Genomic DNA, 25,385 nt, shown 5'->3' with positions numbered 1-25,385 from the left:
TGCTAACAGGCGCCTCTAATACACCGCCGACAACGTCATCGTCGATCACCTCCGCTGTCAGACGCACCTGATGATCGGCAGACCTCGTTCCCAGAGAAGCACGCTGAAACTGGCGGTTGAGTGATCAAACACAGAGGGGCAAGAAAAGCACCTGCTGCTCCTGTGCCTCTCACTCTTTCCAGAGCCAGCGTCAAAGGCCTGCGCCCACATTTTGTTATATTCATAGTAAAAAAAAAAGTACAGGTGTACAGGTGCATGAGAAAAAATATTTGCGCTGTCAGGCTGTTAAGATCAGCATATTTGATTGATAGTTGTATTTCTATTTTAAAATTTCTATTTTTTATATAATGCCATATATTTTATATTATGCAATCGTTTAAAGTGTGACTATGGGTGTTAAAAAAGCTACAATTATAAAGCAGTTACGCTTTACAAGTATAGATTTGTTCTTTTAGAGTTAAAACTAAATGTTTATGAAACAAAGCCTTCCCTGGTTGGTCAGGTGCAAGATTTCCTATTGAAAATGACATGCAGGGAACCCATTATACATTAAATCATGATCAAGACATTGAACTAATGGAGGCCCTGATTTGTAATTAGCCTCCAGGTAGAATAACCAGCAGTAACCCCACTAAACATTGGAGGATATAAACTCAGTTCCCATGCGTTTTTCTGTGAGAACCTGGCTGTGACCGGTCCCAGCAGCCTTCCCCGGCCAGGCAGAATAGATTAAGAGGTATTACAGCCCCTCCAGCAGCAGAGTCCGTCTTACATAACCACCCCCCCCCCCCCCCCCCCCCCCCCCCCCCGCAGACAGTGCAGGAAAACGGCAGCTCCTGCGACATTCCCTCGGCGTATACCGCGCGTCTCCTTGCGTCGTATTGCGTATCCTCGCGTCGTGTTGCGACTCCTTGCGTCGTATTACGTCTCAATGAGTGTTGCCAGATTGGGCCAGATTTGGCGGGGAAATCTGGCCCAATCTGGCAACACTGTCTCTCAGACCAGCAGCGGAGTAACGCGGGACTGAGCTGCTGTTGCCAAGGCGTTTCTCACGCTCCTGTGAAAGCAACGTGAAAAAAATAGATATTTTTCCAAATACGCGTCGCTGTTTCTTTTGAGGTGGTGCCTGTTTTCATAATAACAACAGGGACGATCATAAAAGACACATAGGGTGGTTATACTGGTTTAGTCAGCAGGATTTGAAACAGGTTGCATGTTGTGGAAAGGACCACTGCTGTGGAAGATAAAGGCGTTGCATTTAATCATTTAGTTCCTTTTAGTCATTTATTTCTATTTAGTCATTTATTTACATATGTAGTTTTAGATCATTTGGCCCTTGTATATTTTTCTTGATCCTACGTATGTTTAAAGACTGAAAGGGGGAATACAGTAGGATGAATAATATACAAAGATTTGTTATAATAATAATAATCTATTTGGTGGGTCGACAGTAGCTCCACAGGTAGGTGACAGATTGAACCCTCGTGACACCTTCGTCCAAATCGGCTTCCAATTAGCGAGGCTGCGAGGACACAATCTGCGAGTGACTAAAACATAGCGAACACGGAGAGTTGCTGACTGTTCCTTCGTTCCTTCCTCAGCCCTCAGGTGTGTGTGTCACCTGTGCACGAACCACACGTGCGAGACGGAACCGGCCGGGGCATGCTGGAACTCGGTGACGCTGGTCAACGGCAAGGAGGAGCGGGTCAAGTCATGCCTGACGCCGGCCCAGTACAGCGGGCAGATGTTCTGCCAAGGCTCCCGCAACCTGTCCAAGAGGCACTGCTGCTTCACCGACTTCTGTAACAACGTGACGCTGCACCTGTACTCAGGTACGGCCCGGAGCGGCGATGGGGCATGTGGTGATGGGGGCGGGGGGGGGGGGGGGAGTGTTATTTGCATTTATTCAGTCATTAAGCAGACGAGTGGGAGCTGACGTGACGCCAAGGACATAATCTCTCTTCTCCCTCTTCTCTATCTACTCGCTTCTAATTTCATTCTCTTCTCTCTCCTCTCTCCTTCCTCCCTCTCCCGTCTCTACCTCTTGCCCCTCTATTTTCTCCCTTTTCTCTCTCTCCTCTCATGTCTCTCTCTGCCCCCTCCTCTCTCTCCTCTCACCTCTCTCTCTGCTCTCTCTATCTCTCTCTTTCTCTCTCTCTCTCTCTCTCTCTCTCTCTCCTCTCTCTCTCTCTCTCTCTCTCTCTCTCTCTCTCTCTCTCTCTTCCCCATCCGTTCTCTCTCTCTCTTCCCCATCCGTTATCTCTCTGCTCTCTCTCTAACACCTCTCTCACTGCTCTCCCCTCCCTCTCTCTTCATCAATCTTCTCTCTCTCCTTTCTCTCTTCTCTCTTTCTGCTCTCCGCCCTCTCTTCACCCTCTCTCTCTCTCTCTGCTCTCCCCCCTATCCTCTCCCTTTCCTCACCCTCTCTCGCTCTCTCTTTATATATTCTCTCTCTCTCTCTCTCTCTCTCTCTCTCTCTCTCTCTCTCTCTCTCTCTCTCTCTCTCTCTCTCTCTCTTTCTCTCTCTCTCTCTCTCTCTCTCACTCTTCATTCCGTTCTTTCACAACTGCGTTTCCCTGGCAGACTGGACGGTCTCCTCTGCCAGACTCATGGAGCCCGGTTCCGCTAGACCTGTGATGTCGTGTTCTGCTGGCGGTGGTACCAGGGGAACCATCACTTTCCATGGTTTATAAATACCTCGTCTACGCTCATGTGGGCCTGAGTCGGACTAGAGGGTCCTCCGATGTACATATCGTTCTCATAACATAATTGCCCAAGATGTATTTAAAGGTTCATCTTGTATTTAGTATAATGCCTTAGGCAGAAAGTGATTATGGAATGTAAAAAGAAAAACTGCTTTTGAACATCCTCAAACTACACACGTGTCCAATCACAGCATAACACACTGGCCTTGTCCTCAGATGAATCATGCCTTGGTTATGAGTAAAACCTTTCCTTTCTGGTCCCCATAGCCAAACAAAAGGTTTATTACAACCCTACGTTTGTTCTCCGGCTGTGTGTTTCTGAGCGAGATGAAAATAATAGACTGGAAACAGTCATTTGATTTGAGAGGCAGCTTGTGTATGATGTTGCAGTGTATGTCTTGTGCTGCCGTGGCTGTAAATGGCTGCACAAGAACATGCTGACTCACAGTGACTTGAGTATCTGTATTTACGAGACTCAAAGGTAGTCATTATGTCAGCAGAGTTGGGACTGCAGTGCACAGTTGGCACATCAGGTTTCTTCCCTGGTTGCCCTGGCAACCACATTGATTGTGGGCAATGCTGATATGCAGGTGTTTCCTAGTGGCCGTCTGTGCCAATGAAAGGATAGGGATCAATAAAACGAAAAAGTTCAATCTTGGACAAATTCATCCTATCATGATGAGTATCAATTTGATCCCCTTTGGGCTCTGGACTGGACTTGAGCCGGGAGGATATATGGACGCTTTATCTGGGTGTCGAGGGAAGAGGGCTGGGGCTGTGTTCAAGGATTGGGGGGGGGGGGGGGGTCAGGACAACAGACAGCAGAATCAATCCGTCCCCTGCTCTAATACTGCCAACTGTTCTCCATACCCTGTACCCTCTCTGATTAGCTTCATGGTAGCATTTACATAGACGGCTGTTCAAATCTTCCTAGTCTCTCTATAACACTTCTCTCTGCACTTCTGTGGAGCAACACTGACTTTGCCCAGATACCAGAACGCAGATGTAATGCATACAGTACATGCAATACAAATGCTGTTTAATAGTGCAGCGTTTTGCTTTGTCAGAAATACTACGGGGAGTATAACAGGGAGATTAACAGGGAGACATGTTGTATGTGAGTTTACATGATGCAGGTATTGATACGATATTGTATTTCTTTAGTCCCGAGGAATCGTGTTGGCCATCTGCAGATTTTTGATCAAAAGCTATTCAGCCAACGACAGAGAGTGCAAGAAAATATAGAAATCTGATTTAATATGAAAAAATAATTCATCATTATATCCAAATAATCATCGTTAGTGATACTGTTAAACTCACATTCCAAGTCCCTTTTGGTGTAGTTGATAGGTAGGAGAGAGAGAGAGAGGAGAGAGAGAGAGGAGAGAGAGAAAACGCCAAGGACAGGTTTTAAATGCCAGAATAATAACGGAGATGATTAATACTTTTAGTCATGAATAGCTTTTCCCATCTCTCCTCAAAACTGCCACTGAATAAAAACATCTATGCATAAAACCTGATGATAGAGGAAACGTTGTGGGGACTTGGTATGTGATCTCTCATGCGGTGGTGAGTGCTTAGAAATGGTGAATAAGGACTTTATTTATTTGTCAAGGAGAGAGAGTCAGCAGGTTACAGGAATGAAAGAAACAACTGCTCTTAAGTTGTTGTTTTTGTCCCTCTGCAAGAAGATTTTACAGGGTTACAAATACAACATTTGAAATATCTCAATTTTGTGTTCACTTTCTCGCAATATGTTTCAGGTATTCAAAAAATGCTATAATCACATAACAAACAATCGGCTTGTGCAAAGCAAAACTAGAATCATTACCTAATTACCTCTAAGTTGTATTAAGAATTAAATTGTAATCGAATTAATCACATACACGTTTTCATGTTTGATTCCATGGCGTTTGTGTTACCAACTAAGTCCTACGCAGGGCAGCTATCCATAACCAATAACATGCAGTCATGACCTAACAGAAAGGAATCCCATATCCTGTTATCCATCGCTGCACCTATAGGAAGGTCATTAAAGCGATGAGACACAATGGCGTGGGTCTGTGTTGTGTCTGGCTGTCTGGTCGGGCTTCGGCTCACCCCCACAATCACCATGCCCGGAGCGGAAAGAGAGAATGTTTCTAAAGATAGTATGTCCCAAATCCTGCAAGAGGATCATTTATTTAGACTACGCGGACTGAGAGGTTTAATCCCAAAGTAGAGCCAGCCAAAGTGCAGAGAGACTGCTTGTTTGTATTCTGCTCGTCGTGGCTTTGTGAGTGTTGACGGCGTTTGAAGGAGGCCATATCATCGGTGCGATTTTACATGCAGAATTATTATTCTTCCTCTTCCACAGCTTCCTCGTTTGAGCACTGATAGAAACTCCACTAGAGGGTACTAGCATCATTGTGTGAACACAAGATTGATACTTGACATCGGTACGGAAACAAGCAACACACATGTGAGGGTAAAGTGGACGCATCAGACCGTGCACACTCTGTGTCTATGAATGCATCAAAATGCTGATAGGCAAGGCAAGGCAAGGCAATTTTATTTATGTAGCACTTTTCATCCACAAGCGGACCTCAAAGTGCTTCATATATAAACATTGTCATGCAATAAAATAAAAGAATAGATAAGTTAAAGAAAACACATGCAAAGAAATTAGTAAAACAGATCAGCATTTTAGAAAGTGGACGGTATTTAAGATCAGATCAACAGTCTCTTTGGTAACCACGTATCAGAGACTCCAACCCGACCTAAAGGAACTTGATCCTTTCTCCGGGACTCCAACCCAGATTCTAGGACTCTAACCCAGACAGAACTCGGGTCTCAAACCCTTGTTGAGAGGCTGTTGAGTTTTGAGACTCTTATTGTCCGCGGCATATTCGCTTTTACCGAAACCCCTCTCTTAGTTGTCAGAATCCTGACAAACCCCACTCACTTCTTGTTCACCCCGCTTGTCCTTGTGAAATGTGCGTCATCTTTGTTGGCGAGAATTACGGTCACCTGTGTTTCCCCCCCTTTTTTTCTACTCCCGGTCAAATCCTTTTGCTTGTTCATCTTGGAACACACTAAAAGACTTTTATAGTCATAACCGACCTTGAGAGCCATAAAGACATAAAGCCAGCACACATTTGACTACTGACTTTCACAGATTTAATTAAATGTTTAAATGTGCTTTTTGTATAACAGATCATAACAGTATATTACAGGATATTACAGTATCTTGCATGTCTAGTATCTAGCATGTCTAACAGCATATAATGTGTCTAACAGTACATAACAGTATATAACAGTATATAACAGAACATAACTGTCTGTAACAGTATCTTACAGTACTACTACATACGAACAGTATGATGTAACAGTATATTACATTACCTTGCATGTCTAACAGAATATAACATTTATAACTGTACATAACAGTATATACCAGTGTATAACAGTATATCCCAGTATATAACAGTATACAGCAGTACACAACAGTATATAACAGTATATAACACTATATAGCATGTATAACTGTACATAACAGTATATACCAGTACATAACAGTATATAACTGTACATACCAGTACATAACAGTATATACCAGTATAGAACTGTACATACCAGTACATACCAGTACATACCAGTACATACCAGTATATACCAGTATCTACCAGTATACACCATTTCCCAGTGTGCTGACGCTGTCCCTCTCCCTGGTCGCGGTGGGCAGACAGGCCGTCGGCGGAGCCGGGCTGGGCCGGGCTGGAGCTGGCCCTGGTGGTGGTGGTGCCCTGCTGCCTGCTGTGTGTGGCCGGCCTGCTGGGGGTCCTGGCCCTCCAGAGCCAGCGCTGCTCCTACCGGAGGGCCAACAAGCAGGACCCCGAGGAGCCGCTGGAGGACCTGGTCATGTCCCCCGACAAGTGTCTGAAGGAGCTCATCTACGACATGAGCACGTCGGGATCCGGCTCCGGTAGGTGGACCGAGTCGACAGGTGAACCGAGTCGACAGGTGGGCCGAGTCGACAGGTGAGCCGAGTCGACAGGTGGGCCGAGTCGACAGGTGGGCCGAGTCGACAGGTGGGCCGAGTCGACAGGTGGGCCGAGTCGACAGGTGGGCCGAGTCGACAGGTGGGCCGAGTCGACAGGTGGGCCGAGTCGACAGGTGGGCCGAGTCGACAGGTGAACCGAGTCGACAGGTGAGCCGAGTCGACAGGTATACCACGTCGGTAGGAGAACCGAGTTGATAGGTGGACCGAGTCGACAGGTGAACCGCGTCGGTAGGAGAACCGAGTCGACAGGTGAACCGCGTCGGTAGGAGAACCGAGTCGACAGGTATACCGCGTCGGTAGGAGAACCGAGTTGATAGGTGGACCGAGTCGACAGGTGAACCGCGTCGGTAGGAGAACCGAGTCGACAGGTGAACCGCGTCGGTAGGAGAACCGAGTCGACAGGTGAACCGCGTCGGTAGGAGAACCGAGTCGACAAGTGACCCGAGTCTGTAGTAGAACCGCTACTCCTGTTCGACCAGTGACTGGGAGGCAGAGATAAGATCCGATAAAAACAACACAACACGACAACAGCTAAGTAATACAAATAGCTAAGAACAATTCAAAACTAATAAGATTACCTCAAATAATAAAGAGAAACTAAATTAAGCAACAGTATGATAAGCTCCGCCTAACTCGCACAAAACAAGAAAAAACAAGGAGAGAAAACCCTCAAGATCAAATAAGATCATACAACATAATAATTAATTTAGCTTATATAGCTGTTTTCTTAATTCTCAAAGTCGCTTAACAGAGTGAATACAGAATCAAATCATTGAATATTAACGTATATAAGTAAAAAGATAAAATAGGATAAAAATTGGTAGCTAAAAAACTGAAGTCGCTATATAAGACTAGGAATAGTTAAAAGGAGGGAGGCGAGAGAGGGGAAGGAGTTTATGTGTTGTAAGCGATCTTTAAAAGGTAAAAAAAAAAGAACTGGCCTACGTTTTCAACCCTGGTCCAACCGTCCGTCCCTCCCCACTGTCCCCCCCCCAGGGCTGCCGCTGCTGGTCCAGCGGACCATCGCGAGGACCATCGTGCTGCAGGAGTGCGTGGGGAAGGGCCGCTTCGGCGAGGTGTGGCGGGGGAAGTGGCGCGGCGAGGACGTGGCGGTGAAGATCTTCTCGTCGCGGGAGGAGCGCTCCTGGTTCCGCGAGGCCGAGATCTACCAGACCATCATGCTGCGGCACGAGAACATCCTGGGCTTCATCGCCGCCGACAACAAGGGTAAGGGGACCGTATAAGGGCGTCTGGGAAGTCACCTGACCTTCAGGGTCTTTCCAAGTCTTTCAGCGACTGCTTTTGGTCCAAACAAGTTTTGCAGCTATAAGGCCTTACTTATGTGTATGGATAAGGTTTATGTCATTAAGGTAGGGCTTATGCCTTAGCCCTACCTTAACGACTTAGACCTCCTACATACATAAGTAAGGGCATATTGCTAAGTTGCTCAGGGACGAACACGCTTGTATGTCTGTATTGTTGTTTTTCATATACTATGGACCTAATATACGAGGTATCAAGCAATTTGGTTTAGTACACCGGGCGTAGTCTTTGTATTTCACACTATAATTCAATGTCTCTATTTTTATGATATTTGAAATTATTGAATGGTCGTTTTTTATTCAATGATGTAACATTTAGGCAGGGTAGAAATGGGATTGGGCCTTAGTGTTTTCTTAGTTTTGGCGTGTCACTATTCGGCCTCCACCAGGCATTCCTCCAGCCTTTGTCCTTCTCTCCCTCTGTGTGTCCAGACAACGGGTCGTGGACCCAGCTGTGGCTGGTGTCGGAGTACCACGAGCACGGCTCCCTCTTCGACTACCTGAACTGCTACACGGTGTCTGTGGAGGCCATGGTGCTGCTGGCCTCCTCCCTGGCCAGCGGCCTCGCCCACCTCCACATGGAGATCATCGGCACGCAGGGTAGGTCTCCAACGCAGGTCTCCAACGTAGGTCTCAAACGTAGGTCTCTAACGTAGGTCTCTAACATAGGTCTCAAACGTAGGTCTCTAAAGTAGGTCTCCAACGTAGGTCTCTAACCAGTCCCTCCAGAAAAACGTGATTATGCGATCGCATAATTCAACACATAATCAGCCAAAGTCTGCATATTCATGCGGGGGCCGCATTTTTTCAAATATGCCGCACTTTCACCGCATAAATTGCAGATTTCCGTGCAAAATATGCGGGGCTTGCATGATTCCATAATCCCCGCATTTTCGTTTACTTCACACAAGAGCAGCCAATTCCCCCTGTTGCCATGGGAACATCAAGAAGTGATGTAATTACACGACGTGAACGCCATCGAAAAGCTGCATTTTTCGCAAGTTCCCGGATTTTCATCGCATTAAAATTGCATAAATATGCTGCATATTTCAACGCATTCTTTAAGAAAACGTGCCGCATAATCAAGGATTTTTGGCCGCAGCAATTACAAAAAAACACCAAAAAAATGTCTGGAGGGACTGGCTAACGTAGGTCTCTAATATAGGTCTCCAACGCAGGTCTCCAACGTAGGTCTCAAATGTAGGTTTCAAATGTAGGTCTTTAACGTAGGTCTCTCACATAGGTCTCCAACGGAGGTCTTTAACGTAGGTCTCAAACGTAGGTCTCAAATGTAGGTTTCAAATGTAGGTCTTTAATGTAGGTCTCTCACGTAGGTCTCCAACAGAGGTCTTTAACGTAGGTCTCAAACGTAGGTCTCAAATGTAGGTTTCAAATGTAGGTCTTTAACGTACGTCTCTAGCGTACGTCTCCAATGTAGGTCTCCAATGTTCTAAAGTATACTAACCCTATAGTCTGCTAATACTCAAGTGGTATAATACTGGAGTATGCTTAATACTGGAGTTTACTAATACAGGAGGCTGTTAAATACTGGAGTGTTATTATACTCTAGTAAACGAATACTTTAACTGTAGTATACTACTGAGATCTACTCCTATGCTGAAAACTGCATTCATAGTTTTCATTGAGGTGGAGGGATCCCTCTTCTGTGTTGAAGGGATATACAAGTGAACTTGGCTTGACCTGAGACCGTGCTACGAGCTTGGAGGACACAGTTATCCCTCATGATGATGAACCTTCGGCCACTCATCGTCGTGTTCAGGGAGGGCGATGCGGAGGATTATGGCGGTGCGGAATTAATCCTCCCTTCTAAAAAATAACGCTGCAGTTATTTTTTAAATCTCCCTAAAATCTCTACCTTATTTTATATTTAATACCAGATGCCACGCACAGCAGGGGGTAAAGAGTTTCAGAGTTGGTTCCTAATCTTAAAGTTGAAACGCAGGTCTGTTGTATAAGCGCTCATAATTGATTTAGAATCAAGGCCATTTATCACAGAGCTGTAGCTAGTCTAACAGGAGTCAGGACTGCTGGAGGAATTACATATGAACTGACTTCAAATGTTATTAAGATACATCAATATATATACATTAGACTACTATATAATGCATATACCTGTAGCAAATATGTAATTGCATTATACCACTTTATCATTTCTAAATATGCATAATTATGCTACTATATGCAATCAGAATATGCATACATTATTCTACTATATAATTGATAGATAAACATGCATTATACCACTATATAATATGTAAATATACACACATCATACAACTATATAATGTGTAAATGTACACACACAATATGACTATATAGTGTATAATATACATACATTATACTGCTATATAATCGGTAAATAGACGTAATATACATACATTATACAACATTATGATGTATAAATCTACGTGTTGGACCTGCAGGGAAGCCGGCCATCGCCCACCGGGACATCAAGTCCAAGAACGTCCTGGTGAAGAAGAGCGGCGCCGCCGCCATCGCCGACCTGGGCCTGGCCGTGAAGCACGACTCCAGCGCCGACACCGTCCACATCCCCGCCAACCACCGCGTCGGCACCAAGAGGTGGGTGGAGCAGTACACTGGGGCAGGAGTAGGGCCTAGGTGGAGGAGTATACTGAGGCAGTAGGGTGTAGGTGGAGCAGTAGGTCTGGGTGGTGCAGTAGGGTCTAGGTGGTGCAGTACACTGACGCAGTAGGGTCTAGGTGGTGCAGTACACTGAGGCAGTAGGTCTAGGTGGTGCAGTACACTGACGCAGTAGGGTCTAGGTGGTGCAGTACACTGAGGCAGTAGGTCTAGGTGGTGCAGTACACTGAGGCAGTAGGTCTAGGTGGTGCAGTACACTGAGGCAGTAGGTCTAGGTGGTGCAGTACACTGAGGCAGTAGGTCTAGGTGGTGCAGTACACTGACGCAGTAGGGTCTAGGTGGTGCAGTACACTGACGCAGTAGGGTCTAGGTGGTGCAGTACACTGACGCAGTAGGGTCTAGGTGGTGCAGTACACTGATGCAGTAGGGTCTAGGTGGAGCAGTACACTGACGCAGTAGGGTCTAGGTGGTGCAGTACACTGACGCAGTAGGGTCTAGGTGGAGCAGTACACTGAGGCAGTAGGTCTGGGTGGTGCAGTAGGTCTAGGTGGAGCAGTACACTGACGCAGTAGGGTCTAGGTGGTGCAGTACACTGACGCAGTAGGGTCTAGGTGGTGCAGTAAACTGAGGCAGTAGGTCTAGGTGGTGCAGTACACTGAGGCAGTAGGTCTAGGTGGTGCAGTACACTGAGGCAGTAGGTCTAGGTGGTGCAGTACACTGAGGCAGTAGGTCTAGGTGGTGCAGTACACTGAGGCAGTAGGTCTAGGTGGTGCAGTACACTGACGCAGTAGGGTCTAGGTGGTGCAGTACACTGACGCAGTAGGGTCTAGGTGGAGCAGTACACTGAGGCAGTGGGGTCTAGGTGGAGCAGTACACTGAGGCAGTAGGTCTGGGTGGTGCAGTAGGTCTAGGTGGAGCAGTACACTGACGCAGTAGGGTCTAGGTGGTGCAGTACACTGACGCAGTAGGGTCTAGGTGGTGCAGTAAACTGACGCAGTAGGGTCTAGGTGGAGCAGTACACTGAGGCAGTGGGGTCTAGGTGGTGCAGTACACTGACGCAGTGGGGTCTAGGTGGTGCAGTACACTGAGGCAGTAGGTCTAGGTGGTGCAGTACACTGAGGCAGTAGGTCTAGGTGGTGCAGTACAGTACCTTATACTCATGTGGATTGGGCGTGTGACTCCTTGCTGAAGGGTTGCGGGTTCGATACCCGGCGTCCTCAGGCTACGTGTAGGAACCCTTGAGCAAAAGGCCCGAGCCCAACCCTGCTCATGAATGACATGATCGAATGAGAGGGTCTGCTCCAAGCACCAAATCATATTCAGTATTTACCTCATTAGCGTTTATTCTTTAGCAGTTAATGCTTCAAGCTGCATTTCCTCCCTATTACGCCCACCGCAATTCACTCTAGTTACAATCCGCCGGTTGTATAAGCAATAATGTACAGCGACAAAAACCAAGCTTTATAAAGGCAGGGAACAATATGTGCTGGAAGAGGCCTTTTCAAGATTTGCTTCAATATATCTTTGCTCTCCCAGCACTCCTTCCATGCATTTAATCCTTCTGTTGAAACGGCCCTAGCCTTGCTTTTTTTCTTCACACCTTCTTCATGAGCATGTGTATCGGGCTGAGAAGCCTTTCAAGGTTGATGTTGTTTGTTGTCGAGCAATGACGAGCAACGCCGCGGATGAGACGTGCAGGAAAACCTGACGGATACAAAGAGGAACACCGGACACGGTGCTCCGAGCGGGATTCTCGTCTCTCTGCAGAGTCTTGCGTTGTTCTGGAAGCTGAGCTGCCGTGCTGACAGCTCAGCAAACACTGACTCAGCACGCTGAGCTCGCGATTAGCGCCAGGCGTGAGTCAGCACCTTATAACCATAGCGACAAACGTTGTTATTAAAATATGAGTCTATTTCCTAATTGACGCCTTCGAGCCCTAAGCACGGAACATATTCAAAGCCGTGTCGGCACATAGTTGAAGTGCGACTTGAGCAGTAGAAGAAGCGAGTCAAAAGGTCAAAAGGTTTAAAGGTCAAAATAGGATACACATAACAAGGATTTTTGGCCTACCCAGGGAGCCACAGGGGAGAGGCTAAATATCCTCAGGTTGACCCCTGACCTCTGGGCTACACTGAAAACGACCCGGTCAGTAAAGGGAAACAAACGCTGGCATAGAGTGTTTACCAGCTGGATGAACTAAATTCACCTCTCCAGTTCCCACTGTCCTGTTGATGGAACACCGTTACCCAGAATGCAACTACTCATGTTCGCCTATGCTAGTATCAACAGGGACTTTTCATAGCTCAGCCTATGCTTTTTGTATTGACATAGTAATGCACTTATTGTTAGTCCCTTTTGGATAAAAGCATCTGCTAAATGCCCTAAATGAAAATGTTCATACGGTGTAATGAAAGGAGATGGTTGTGAATACATACATTGGGTATTTATTGATGAATTATACTGAGAATATTTCAAGACCATTCTGACATGTCTTTCATTGTGTGACATAAACCATGACATTTTTTCATTTAATGTGACTGTTTCCTGTTTTTGTCATGTTTTTGCCTTCACTAATTTGGCCACATTTATTTTGTCCAGGAAACTCTGTCTGTCTGTCTGTCTGTCTGTCTGTCTGTCTGTCTGTCTGTCTGTGTCTGTCTGTCTGTCTGTCTGTCTGTCCGTCTGTCTGTCTGTCTGTCTGTCTGTCTGTCTGTCTGTCTGTCTGTCTGTCTGTCCGTCGATGGTATGTGTCTTCTGATCAGATGTGGATGTCTCATCATGATATGTTCTCTTGTGCAGTATTGATTGTGTATCAGAGCGTTGTATCAGCTGGTCCTTACATTATTTTTCAATAAGCATAGTACATGTGTTGTGCATGGACGCTCTCCCTATCCCGATGAAGCCTCACTGAGCTCCTCTTCCCCAGGTACATGTCCCCAGAGCTCCTGGACGACTCCATCAACATGGACAGCTTTGAGTCCTTTAAGAGGGCGGACATCTACTCCCTGGGCCTCGTCTTCTGGGAACTGGCTCGCAGATGTTCTGCCCAGGGTACCTGGAAACACACGCGCACGCACACACACACACACACACACACACACACACACACACACACACACACACACACACACACACACACACACACACACACACGCACACACGTAGAACACGCACACACACGTTCAGATACACACATACTTAGAACACACACACACACACACACACACACACACACACACACACACACACACACACACACACACACACACACACACACACAAACAGTTATAACAAGGACACACACAAAGCACACATAAACAAACACCTCTGATTATATAAGCCTCTTCCGGCAATCGATGTTAAAGACATCATCCTACGTGAGTTAGGTAATTGCAGTGACACACAGTCCCCATGTCACCACTCTGATGCCGTTGTCCCATTGTTATTCACTATCCCTGTCCCCTGTAATGAAAGGAATACATTATGCACCATTGAAAGCACACCAGTGACCTCACGTTTCTCCCTCTCTCCTAGGGCTGAACGAAGACTTCCAGCTGCCTTACTACGACCTGGTGCCTACAGACCCGTCTGTGGAGGACATGAGGAGGGTGGTCTGTGAGCAGAAGCTCCGCCCCAGCATCCCCAACCAATGGCAGAGCTGTGAGGTGAGCGGGGAGGACCTCAGAGAGTCCCTGTGCTTCTAGCTGTTCTTCAGTTTTAGGTTATAGACGACTTAGCTCTTGACTTAGCCCGTCTTCAGTCTGATGTTATAGACGACTTAGCTCTTGACTTAGCCCGTCTTCAGTCTGATGTTATGGACGACTTAGCTCTTGACTTAGCCCGTCTTCAGTCTTAGGTTATAGACGACTTAGCTCTTGACTTAGCCCGTCTTCAGTCTTAAGTTATAGACTAATTAGTGCTTGACTTAGCCCTTCTTCAGTCTTATGTTTAAACAACTTAGTAATTGACTTGGATAAACCAACAGGAGTCTGTGTCTTTTTCCTACTGTATTTGTATTATTTGTTGTACCATTGAGTGTATGTTGCAATACTGTTAAGGGTCAGGTAAGGGGTTGGGGGTTCACTAGTGAATCTAACAGTCAGAAAACACGACGATATATAGAGATTCTTGGTAGAGACGCTGAAGACTCTAAGTACAAACAGAGGAAGAGGAAGAGGGAGTGGTTCAGGGGCGATTTAAAGCTGTTTCCCGTGCTGTTGGAGATGAAACGCTCGTAGGTAGCTGGGCTGGGTGCCTACTGCGTGTGAGCCCCACATGTGTGTGCTACTGGTTGACAAACCCAGTCCCATTGTACCCATCTGAATGTGATTGGATTTAAAACGTTGATGATGAAATGGCGATCAATCAGCGGTCCATCAATCGGTAGACGGGCCCTTAATCAACGCCTAGCCGGTGAGACATGGCTCACAGATGAGTCATTCTTCTAACTTTGAAACTATTTCTCTTATTATGGGATGTTCTGGCTCTGAAACTCGGTGACAACTCCACTCATCACCGGAACAGGATCCATTATCGGCAGGTGCTTTGAGCGCAGAACCCCTTTTAACTAATGTAACCGAGCCCGGTCCAAGCATTAGTGGGGCGGCGGTGTTTCGTCCTGGCGGGTGTGAGTGCTGCTCGCAGGACGGAGCCAGACGTAGCGCTCCACCTGCAGACTAACGTTTTGTAGGTCATTAACACATCAGGGATATTTTTACCATCACAGGTGGCAAACGTACTTATATATTTATATATATATATACGTCTACTGAGATGTATTGAGATAGGTCAGATCAGTCCTGTAGTGAGGGCGCCTGGACTCCCAGTTTCCGGAAGATTCTGGGTTCAAACCCCCAATGTCCGTGATCAACCTATCGGCCTCCTCTGAGCAAGACCCCCCCCCCATGTCGCTGCGTAGGATCTACGGGGGACAGGGTGGTGTAGTGGGGAGGGCCGTTGCAATTCCAAGCCAGGAGGTACTTGGTTCGATGCCCAATGTCCACAGCCTACTTCTACTCCTACTTGAGCAAGACGCCCTAACGCCCACCTGCTCTTTATTGACTCGTTTTTGCAATTCGTCTGTGAGTCGCTTTGCATCGGAGCATCTTTTAGGAAATGGTCCCAAAAATGGATGACAAAGTTGTAGATATTTACATGGATGAAATGTGTTTGCCTGTATACACACGAGTGTACGGTGTCTCAGGGGAGAGTGAGTGATAATGTGACGAGGCGTTCTCCCTCCACAGGCCCTGCGTGTGATGGGGAAACTGATGAGGGAGTGTTGCTACGGCAACGCGGCCGCGCGACTCACCGCGCTGCGGGTCAAGAAGACCATCTCTCAGGTGACCGTACTCAAGGACGTCAAAGATTAGACTTCATCTCACCCCCCCCCCCCCCCCCCCCCCCGCCCACTACCCCCTGCTGCTCCCTCCCTCGTCCCCCTCGCTGACCTCCGCGCTCGCCGCCGACACGGACTGGCTGGAGAGGGATTACCCTCGTCTGACTCTCTCCCTCCTTCGCCGTGGCGCCCCCTGCAGTTCAAGAGCACACATCACAGGCGCACCATGAGTTCATGTCTGTTTGTCGACGCCAAAGGGGGTTGCTCAGGGGGTCACGGGCAGGCCGTGTCCCCGGGTAACGGCGATGAACCGAGGCCGACCTCCGGTAAGTACAGGCGAGCTCTGTCAGGGAGCTCGTCTGGAGAGGCTTATCGTAGACGAAGTGTGTTCTAGATGTTTTACTACCTCACCCGCGTTCAAGTGCCCTGAAGCTTTAGGTCGCACGTTGGAAGCTGCTTCTGTGCCATAAATGCTAGTACACGCATTGCATTGTTCTAAGGGAGTGTGTACCTGTTTCTGTGTTTCTCAGTCACACGACCGCAGTGTAGGAGGATTCATGGATTAGGCCACTCCCGGTTCATGTTCTTCGGATAAAAATGTTCTCGAAAAAAAGTTTACTTTGACGTATGTGTCGGGAATACAGCCTTTTGTCTCAGAAGGAGTACCTTGAGTGTTTGTTTTAAGGATCTATTTAAAGCTCAGCTCCTAAAAGGTCCCGCTTCTAAAGAATATTGTAGATTTAAAGCCTTTTGTTTATGAACGTTCAGCACTTTAATTACTGACCATGGAATGCTTTGTGATGCATATTGAATGTATACATGTCTTTTTGTACTTTCAATGCTGATAGCTTTTTTTTTTTTTATTTTTTTTATTCATGTTGATGGAAAAATCTGTTCTCAGTAGGCCTACTGGTATCTATACCACCCAGACTCAAGTTAATAACCTTAAAGTGAATTATTAACTTTGACGATTATGTGTTTGAATTGTTGGTTGGTCGAAATATGATGAAATTATTTTTATATGGAGTCTCAAATTGTTTAACGTTGTCATATTGGAGGTATTTACTTGGAGAAAAGACTTTCTATCAGTTTTAGCGAAGATGACGATGATGACTCTATGGGCCCTATAGGCGCAACCTTATTTTAAGGTTGCGCCTATAGGCCTACATGTTTGTGTGCATTCAAACATGATTTTCTTGAATTGTGAGCTTCTTTGTGGATGTTAACTGTCGCTGCATACATGAATTTCTACATTGCGTCTCCTGTATTGATCCCGAGTTTCTAAACTGCATTCCAGTTCCTTTAAACTGTGGAGGAGACTTGATCGTTTTCATAAGCAACACACCTGTCAAACAAGTTGGTAATTTACATACTGGTCATATTCAATGTTTACTTTGTTTGTATTTGTAAAGCAAATAGCCTGCTTTTTATATGTCATGTACACATTCAGTTCTCTAATGTTCATGTCAACGGTTTGACTTTATCATGACTTCTATCGTGTGAGGAAAGATTGTCTCCGATGTAAACCCACAGTAAATCAAACCTAGTGAAATCACAAAGACACAACGTCTGTATGTCTAATGTCTAGCTCAAAGATAGTTTTTATAATTACAGATCTTGAAAATCCAGAATGAAAAGTATTACTGTACACTGTACCAGTGTACCAGATATTCACTTGACTAACCAGTCCTGTTCATTTCTCAAGTTTTAATGAGGCCTTCAACTCATTAGATAGTCCCAGTCATTTGAAACTGTTACAGCAGCCAGCACATGCCTGTAATGTATGAACATGGACATGCTACGTATGTAAAGTGCACACCCACGCCTAGCTTAGCATAGCATAGCATAGCATTAGCTCTTCTCTCGAATGTGTTCTCATCAAGGCACAGGTAACAGGTGACAACTAATTGTACACATGAAATATGTTTGTAAAATCTGTTGAAGTCATTCCAAAGATAAAACTATGAGTATGTGCAACGTCTGGCTCCAACTCATCGTGAGATATCGGTCAATATCTATATATATCTATATAGCCTATATATTTATAAACATCTTGCTGTTTTTTCTCTTCTTATCAGATGCGGATCTCGTTACGACATGTTCTCTTGTGCAGTATTTATTGTATATAAGAGTGTGTTATATCAGTTGGTCAATAAATTATTTTTCAATAAGCGTAGGCTACATGTATTGGCCATTGTTGATTGTTGCTGCACCAGATGTAAATAAATGCTTCTTTAAAATCGTACAGCATTGTAAATAACTGTATAAGATCTATATATTATGGAGGAGATACATTTAAGAGGTTGTTTTGAATTCAGCACTTGAGTGTTTTTGTGTTATATGCTTTGCTTATCAGTTGTGTGAGTTTATGAATCAGACCAGACAGCTGAGTCACCAAAGCTGTCTTATCACTACATTAATGAGTCAGCTAAACCTATGGCAGTCTCGCTTGAAAAGATTCGACTTCCCCTCTGAGATGTCATTCACAGGAAATTTGCCAGCTTCAGTCAAACCTGATGATGAAAACTCCTGCCACAAGCTGTACGAAACTGCCCGCATTCAACTGATTAAAAACAAGAAAGTCCGTCCCATCTTTTGTTGCTATGACGTCAAAGGAAGCCCATATTTTAACACATTTCGGCACATTCAGTCTCACTTCTCAGTTACAGAAGATGCATATCTGTGTGTGTGTGTGTGTGTGTGTGTGTGTGTGTGTGTGTGTGCGTGTGCGTGTGCGTGTGTGTGTGTGAGTGTGTGTGTACCCACAATCCTCAAATAAGTAGGTAAAGTAATGTGAACAAAAACTAGGTTTTGTCCCTTTTTTACTTAAATATTTATTTCTTATTTGAACCAAGTCACATTCGTCCGCATTGTGTAAGCCCGCTATACTTTGGTTAAATGTCTTTTAACCACACTTTTAGCCAGTTCCTCCCGTATGTTGTTCTCTCCTCCCTGCCCACATGGCCTGGCTTCCTGTCCGGCTGTGAGCTCTTCCCTTTGATCCGACCTGTCTGATACCTTGGAGCCAGCGACCCGTGGTGTCTGTTTAGAGAGAGTTACACCGGCTCCTCAGGGTCCCTGACAAGACGAATCGTCCTGCCTGCTGGTGCAAAAAGAGGCTCAGGGGTCCACACCTGAGGCCAGGGGTGTGTGTGTGTTTGGTGAGGGGTGTGTGTGTGTGTGTTTGTTGTGGAATGTGGGGTCTGGGGGGGATCCATTGAAGCAAAGCAAGGGCTGCAGAGTTCGGTGTTGAAATCCCCCACAAAGGTGACACTTCCTCTTTGCATCGCTGCTTTCTGGCGCGTCCGTAAACCGATTTGCAAAGAAAGAGGGGCTTTTATTTGAAAAAAGGGTGCGAAAAGAAAGACAAGAAGAAAGTCCTTTTCCTATTCACAGCCGAGAGGCTTTTCACAAGAAGTTGTGGAGGGTGGGGGTGGGGGGGGGGGGGGTGAGAAGAGATGAGAGAAAGGAAGTAAAAAAAGGAAAATAAGAATGCATGTGTGCTGTGCAGAGGTACCGCTAACCCCACAGAAGTCACATGACCTGGATTTCCGCTCCGCTACTCTTAAAGCTGCAGCCAACCAAGGGGTGAATCTAGAGCAGAGCAGACAGGTCAGGAAGAAGCAGGGACCTTATGGTCCTCTGAGCACAGTGATAACCATCTAGCCATCTAGTCTAAACCATGCAGACCACCACTAACCTCAACCTCGGCCTGGCCCGGCAGGACAGCTGTGTGCTGGACAACCACCCGAGGAAGAAGGGCCATTTGTGGAGCTGGCGCTCCAGAAAGGGGAGCGTCGACGAGACGCAGCCCGAGGCCGGGACGCTGCCCCGGGGTTGGAGGCAGGTGAGAGACCAGCACATACCCAGCACCAGCAGCAACCTCACACAGTACCATCAACATAAGACACAACTTACATACTGAATGGAGGCAGGTGAGGTGAGAGACCAGCACATACCCAGCACCAGCAGCAACCTCACACAGTACCATCAACATAAGACACAACTTACATACTGAATGGAGGCAGGTGAGGTGAGAGACCAGCACATACCCAGCACCAGCAGCAACCTCACACAGTACCATCAACATAAGACACAACTTACATACTGAATGGAGGCAGGTGAGGTGAGAGACCAGCACATACCCAGCACCAGCAGCAACCTCACACAGTACCATCAACATAAGACACAACTTACATACTCAACAGTATTCAGAGTGTCCACAGTGCAAGACAGAGGCATGGATGCTTCAAGGCTTTGGCGAAGCCAATGTGTTTGGCAAATGTAAAGTCGTTTGTGACTGTGGAAAAGTGATTGCATTTTTTTTGCCTTTGCAGAAACAACAAAACTCGTTGGTGGATTACTCCGACCCTCTCAGGTAGATGTTTGTTTACGTTCCCGGTTATGTTCTGAAAAACTCAACTTTTGAACAGATTCATAGTCTTCTAAGAAAATGCATTTCAATGTCGACTTTCTTTCTGTTTTTCAAAGGACAATGTGCACATTGGAGAAGCAAGACAACGAATCATTTGGATTTGAAATTCAGGTTAGTGGATCAAGATTTGATCTTATATATTCATGGCCAAAATGCATAACTAAATCATACAACTTGGTACATAGAATCACATAATATTCTTAGTTTATTTTCCATTGATATATATTTTTGAATACTTTTTGCAATTTGATTTGAACTTTTATTTTATGTCTTCTTCTATGTCTTCTTCTATGCCACCAACATCCCACTTTTATTTTATGTCTTCCTTCCAAAAACATACTAAGAACAATTCTCAACATGAAAATGCAATCCTGGCCTAGTTTTTGTAGTGCAAATGTTTGCAGGACTTTGCTCAGATTATAGCCGTCCATATGTCATGCATTTCTCTGTTGTGTTAGACCTACGGGCTGCAGCCAAGCCACACATCCACGGTAGAGATGTGCACTTTTATTTGCATGGTGCACAAGGACAGTATTGCAGACTGTGCTGGGCTGACCACAGGTGAACACACACACACACACACACACACACACACACACACACACACACACACACACACACACACACACACACACACACACACACACACACACACACACACACACAAACACACACACAAACACCGACCCACACACACACACACACACCAACACACATGCAAACACCAACACACACACTCAGACACACAGGTACAAACATACCGACATGCACTCACAAACACACACACACACACACACACACACGCATACACATACACTCACACACACACACATGCACTCACCCACACAAACACACATACACACTTATATACACACAAACCAACACGCCCCCAACCCACACACTCCCATACGCACACACATACACACACACCCACCAACACCATCAAAATTGCACACAAACTCACACACATACACATCATACACATACACACAACAACACACGTGCACAAGCACACATTGGCTCACCTCACCTCCCCTCCCTTTTGTGGTGATAAACCTCTCACTTCATGTTCAAGATATCTACATCCATACACGTGCACACCCGCATGCAACCTTCCCCACCTATGTAAACACCCACTGTGTTCACAAACACATCTATACGCAAGTCTGGCACTCATGCTTCTCTTGTGAAGCCATTGATATTCTGATATTATGAGTATATCATAGATATATTATGATCTCACAGATTGAGTATCTCCTCCGGGGATCAACATTTGTCTTTGATGCATATGTCTTTGTGTTTTCTCTGCAAATGGACAATGACACTTTATCGTATAGTACGGTATCCTTTCTGGGTTAAAACAACACTCAGTACAATCTTGTGCTAAAATACTGCATTTTAATTGAACTACAAAGGCTTTTACATACAAGCGCCACACAATATATTTTTGTTTGCTGACAAACAGATATTCACACAAACCCATGTTCACACAAACACAAGTCAAAAAAACACAAGTTCATAGAAAAAAATGTTCACACAAACGTCCAAAACGTGTCAAAAACACACAAGTTCACACAAACACATGTCCACGCAAACACATGTTCACACAATTAGGAGATGTTCTCACTGTAAGCTGTTGTGTGTTTGGGTTAGAAGATGTTAATATGTTATGCTCACTGTAGGCTGATGTGTGTTGGGGTTAGGTGATGTTATCCTCACTGTGAACGGGTGGAGCATCGAAGGATCGCCTCATCAACAGGTAGTGGACGCCGTGCGGCAATCCACCAACATACTGAAGTGAGTAACACACAAGCACGCACACACACACACACACACACACACACACACACACACACACACACACACACACACACACACACACACACACACACACACACACACACACACACAAACACACAGACACATGCTGGGACACACACACAAACACACACACACGCACACACACACACACACCCACACACACACACACACACACGCACACACACACACACACACACACACACACACACACACACACACACACACACACACACACACACACACACACACACACACACACACACACACACACACACAAACACTTACTGAGATCCTGAGTCAGAACTGCCTTGTGTCGAAGATGATTGATTATCAGTTGAAGGAGGAAGTGCACAAGGGTTAACTTTTATGCTTTGTGTGTGTGTGTGTGTGTGTGTGTGTGTGTGTGTGTGTGTGTGTGTGTGTGTGTGTGTGTGTGTGTGTGTGTGTGTGTGTGTGTGTGTGTGTGTGTTTGTTTGTGTGTGGTTCCCAGGATAGAGACGACGTTTGGTACCATCATGAAGAGGATTGAGCTGGAGAAGAAAAGGAACTTAATGAAGGTGTGTTTACCTAGTCTACCTAGTACCTGTTAACTTGTTGCACACACACACACACACACACACACACACACACACACACACACACACACACACACACACACACACACACACACACACACACACACACACACACACACACACACACACACACACACACACACACACTGCTTCACATGCCCCCATACGCATGCAAACACACACACCAAAATTTGTAATCTACTTTGATCATTCGTTTCATGTCGATTCCACGATTAGTGATATATTATAATAACAATGTGTGGTATTTAATTTCAGAAAACACTACGAGAGAAATGGGAGGAGCTACAGACGCTTTTGTTACAGGAAGCGCGTCTCACGCACGGTGAGTGGGACCTGCCCAGCGCGGCGCACCGCACGGCTTCCGCTCTCTCGCGCTGCAGGGCTCGCTGCTCTACAAGATGTGTTGTGCTTCTGGTGTGAAACTAACGGTTCCCATCAGAGAGAAGCAGTTACCTGTTACCTACTAGTGAGACGTTTGAGGATGTCGGTGTTAACGTGTTATGAGCGACATCCGTTATACCATCAAGAATGGAAAGAATATAATATTGACACTGAATTATTCGATTTATATACCATTTTTTTTTTGCATTTGTAATGCTTATTTTCATTAGAACCACCCATTCTAACCCTATCTGGATCTTCTAAAACCCAAGTTACAGTGTTGTGCTCTGGTACCGCCAGAGAGTTCAGGAGGTCAACGTGTAGACGTCAGGAGGCCAGAATCTCAAGCCTCTCATTTCCATGAGGGACAGCTACTCTAACTGACCGTTGAAACAACAAAAAACACTTGTCATGCATACATTTTATTTATTTTCGTGCTGGTGTTTTTCATTTTTTGGCAGACTCCACAGACAGCACTCCAACTCCCTCCACTGACTCGCTGGTGTCTCCCGACGGCTTCGTGGGCGGTGGCGGTCCTGGTGGTCCGAGGGACAGCAGCTACTGGAGCGCGGCGTCGGAGGACGGCGACCAGGCCAGCGTGTTCGGGGACGCCGGGTTCTCCCCGAGCCCCGTCAGCGCGCCCGGCGACAGCGACGACTGCTTCTTCTCTCAGGGGTTCGAAGACCGCCAGGAATCCAGGAGGAAGCTCAAGTCTTCCGGGTCCTTCTGTGTCCGTGTCGTGGACCGCACCAGCAGCTCCGGGAGCAGCTCGTCGTCCCCGTCCTACTGGGACGACCGCAGGGCCTCCAGCGCGTTCGGGACCCTCCCGAGGAAAGGGAGGAAAGGCAGCGTCCGCAGACACCTCCTGAAACTCATACCCGGCTTCAGTCGCTCGCTCGACCAAGACGTCGTGGAGGAACTGGATCCAGACAGACCATGTCGCCTGGACAGGGTCTTCAGCGACGGACAGTATCAACAGAAAAAGGCAACAAAGTCCTTTTCTTGAGGCAGAAGGAAGCGAAAAGACACTTATTATGTGTGTGGCTGTGTAGGTCAGTTCGTCTGAAGGTCAGGAAGACTGGAGTGCTCAGTGTCAGTGTTTTGAATGTGAAAAGATGATGAAGGCTTAAGGACTTTCTGTAAGCATTCAGATTGCATTTGTGGAGTGAGTCAAGGTCTGCTTTGCCTTGAATGAGAGGCGTTTGTTATAAAATGATAAGCATTAACTATTAACACATTAACTATGACCATACTCTCCTTATACTCAGACGCAGCTTTCAGGGTTATGTTAGTGTATGTCTAATGTATGTTGACCCTCACCTGGAGCAGAGCATAGTGAATGTAACCAATGAGCATCAAGCCCTATCTTTTTCTCAAGTATCAATGAAAGTCTCTGAGGACGAGTGTAGCCTGTAGCCTATAGGTCGAAATAAAGGTCATCCATCTGGTCTATACATTAGGCTACATGGAAAAAATTTACTTGCATATCAGAAATACAAATTTGTAATTATCATCATGACTTCGTCATGCATTATTGTGTAACCATTTCATATAATCTTAAATCTGATGCTTGTATAAAAAGGCGTTTGTAATGAAATGACGTTTGTGAAATTGAAATGAGTGTTTGGGGTATTTGAGAATACTCTTAGACGAGATGGATACTTTCCAGCGTGGGAGACAGTGCATGTAGCCTACCGTGTGATAACTTGAAGCCGACATATTCTAACCATATGAGAGTGTCTTCTCCACAGCTGCAGGATGTGGCATAGGTAAGGAGGGCAACCTACTTGAGGACCTTAGCAAGCAAAAATATACTGCACATTATCCGTTTGTAACTTTTTCCTTTTTTTCTCGTTTTTTTTAACAAAGAATGGTAATTCTTTTAAATGCGTTCAAACCGTTTAGAAAACATAGTGTTTCTAGGTTTTAACCAGCAGATGGCGACGCACACCCGTTATATTTGAACGCACCCTTATGTTTTTCAGTCTTGTGCTTCTCAATAGCTCAGATGCTGAACATGTTTATGGGGTAAAGCGATTTGCGAAAATGTCTCTTTGCATTTTCCTTGTCTGAATAAAGAATTAAACAAAATGATCGTCAATAAAAGTACAAACATAACCAAA

At 45.8% G+C, this 25,385-nt stretch overlaps 2 protein-coding genes across 2 annotated transcripts in view; both read left to right on the top strand.

Moving 5' to 3' along the window:
- LOC132448645 (activin receptor type-1C) overlaps positions 1–18,205 on the top strand; it is a 20,781-nt gene extending 2,576 nt beyond the window's left edge. Inside the window, exons 2-9 of the mRNA XM_060040097.1 lie at positions 1,602–1,832; positions 6,430–6,669; positions 7,744–7,974; positions 8,502–8,669; positions 10,514–10,670; positions 13,618–13,742; positions 14,226–14,356; positions 15,938–18,205. Of these exons, the coding sequence (XP_059896080.1) occupies positions 1,602–1,832; positions 6,430–6,669; positions 7,744–7,974; positions 8,502–8,669; positions 10,514–10,670; positions 13,618–13,742; positions 14,226–14,356; positions 15,938–16,063 (1,409 nt within the window). The 3' untranslated portion in view covers positions 16,064–18,205. The remainder of the gene's footprint in view (positions 1–1,601; positions 1,833–6,429; positions 6,670–7,743; positions 7,975–8,501; positions 8,670–10,513; positions 10,671–13,617; positions 13,743–14,225; positions 14,357–15,937) is intronic.
- Positions 18,206–19,529: 1,324 nt separating this feature from the next.
- Positions 19,530–25,351, top strand: cytip (cytohesin 1 interacting protein). Its single transcript, XM_060040098.1, has 8 exons — positions 19,530–19,876; positions 20,367–20,407; positions 20,521–20,575; positions 20,923–21,025; positions 22,168–22,261; positions 22,776–22,842; positions 23,137–23,203; positions 23,724–25,351. Exons 1-8 carry the CDS (start codon positions 19,712–19,714, stop codon positions 24,266–24,268), a joined length of 1,137 nt encoding a protein of 378 aa, XP_059896081.1. The 5' UTR covers positions 19,530–19,711; the 3' UTR covers positions 24,269–25,351.
- Positions 25,352–25,385: the final 34 nt, after the last annotated feature.

This window comes from Gadus macrocephalus, chromosome 20 (genome assembly GCF_031168955.1).
Source record: "Gadus macrocephalus chromosome 20, ASM3116895v1".
In the NCBI taxonomy this organism is placed as follows: domain Eukaryota; kingdom Metazoa; phylum Chordata; class Actinopteri; order Gadiformes; family Gadidae; genus Gadus; species Gadus macrocephalus.
This window is presented reverse-complemented; position numbering and strand designations above follow the sequence as displayed.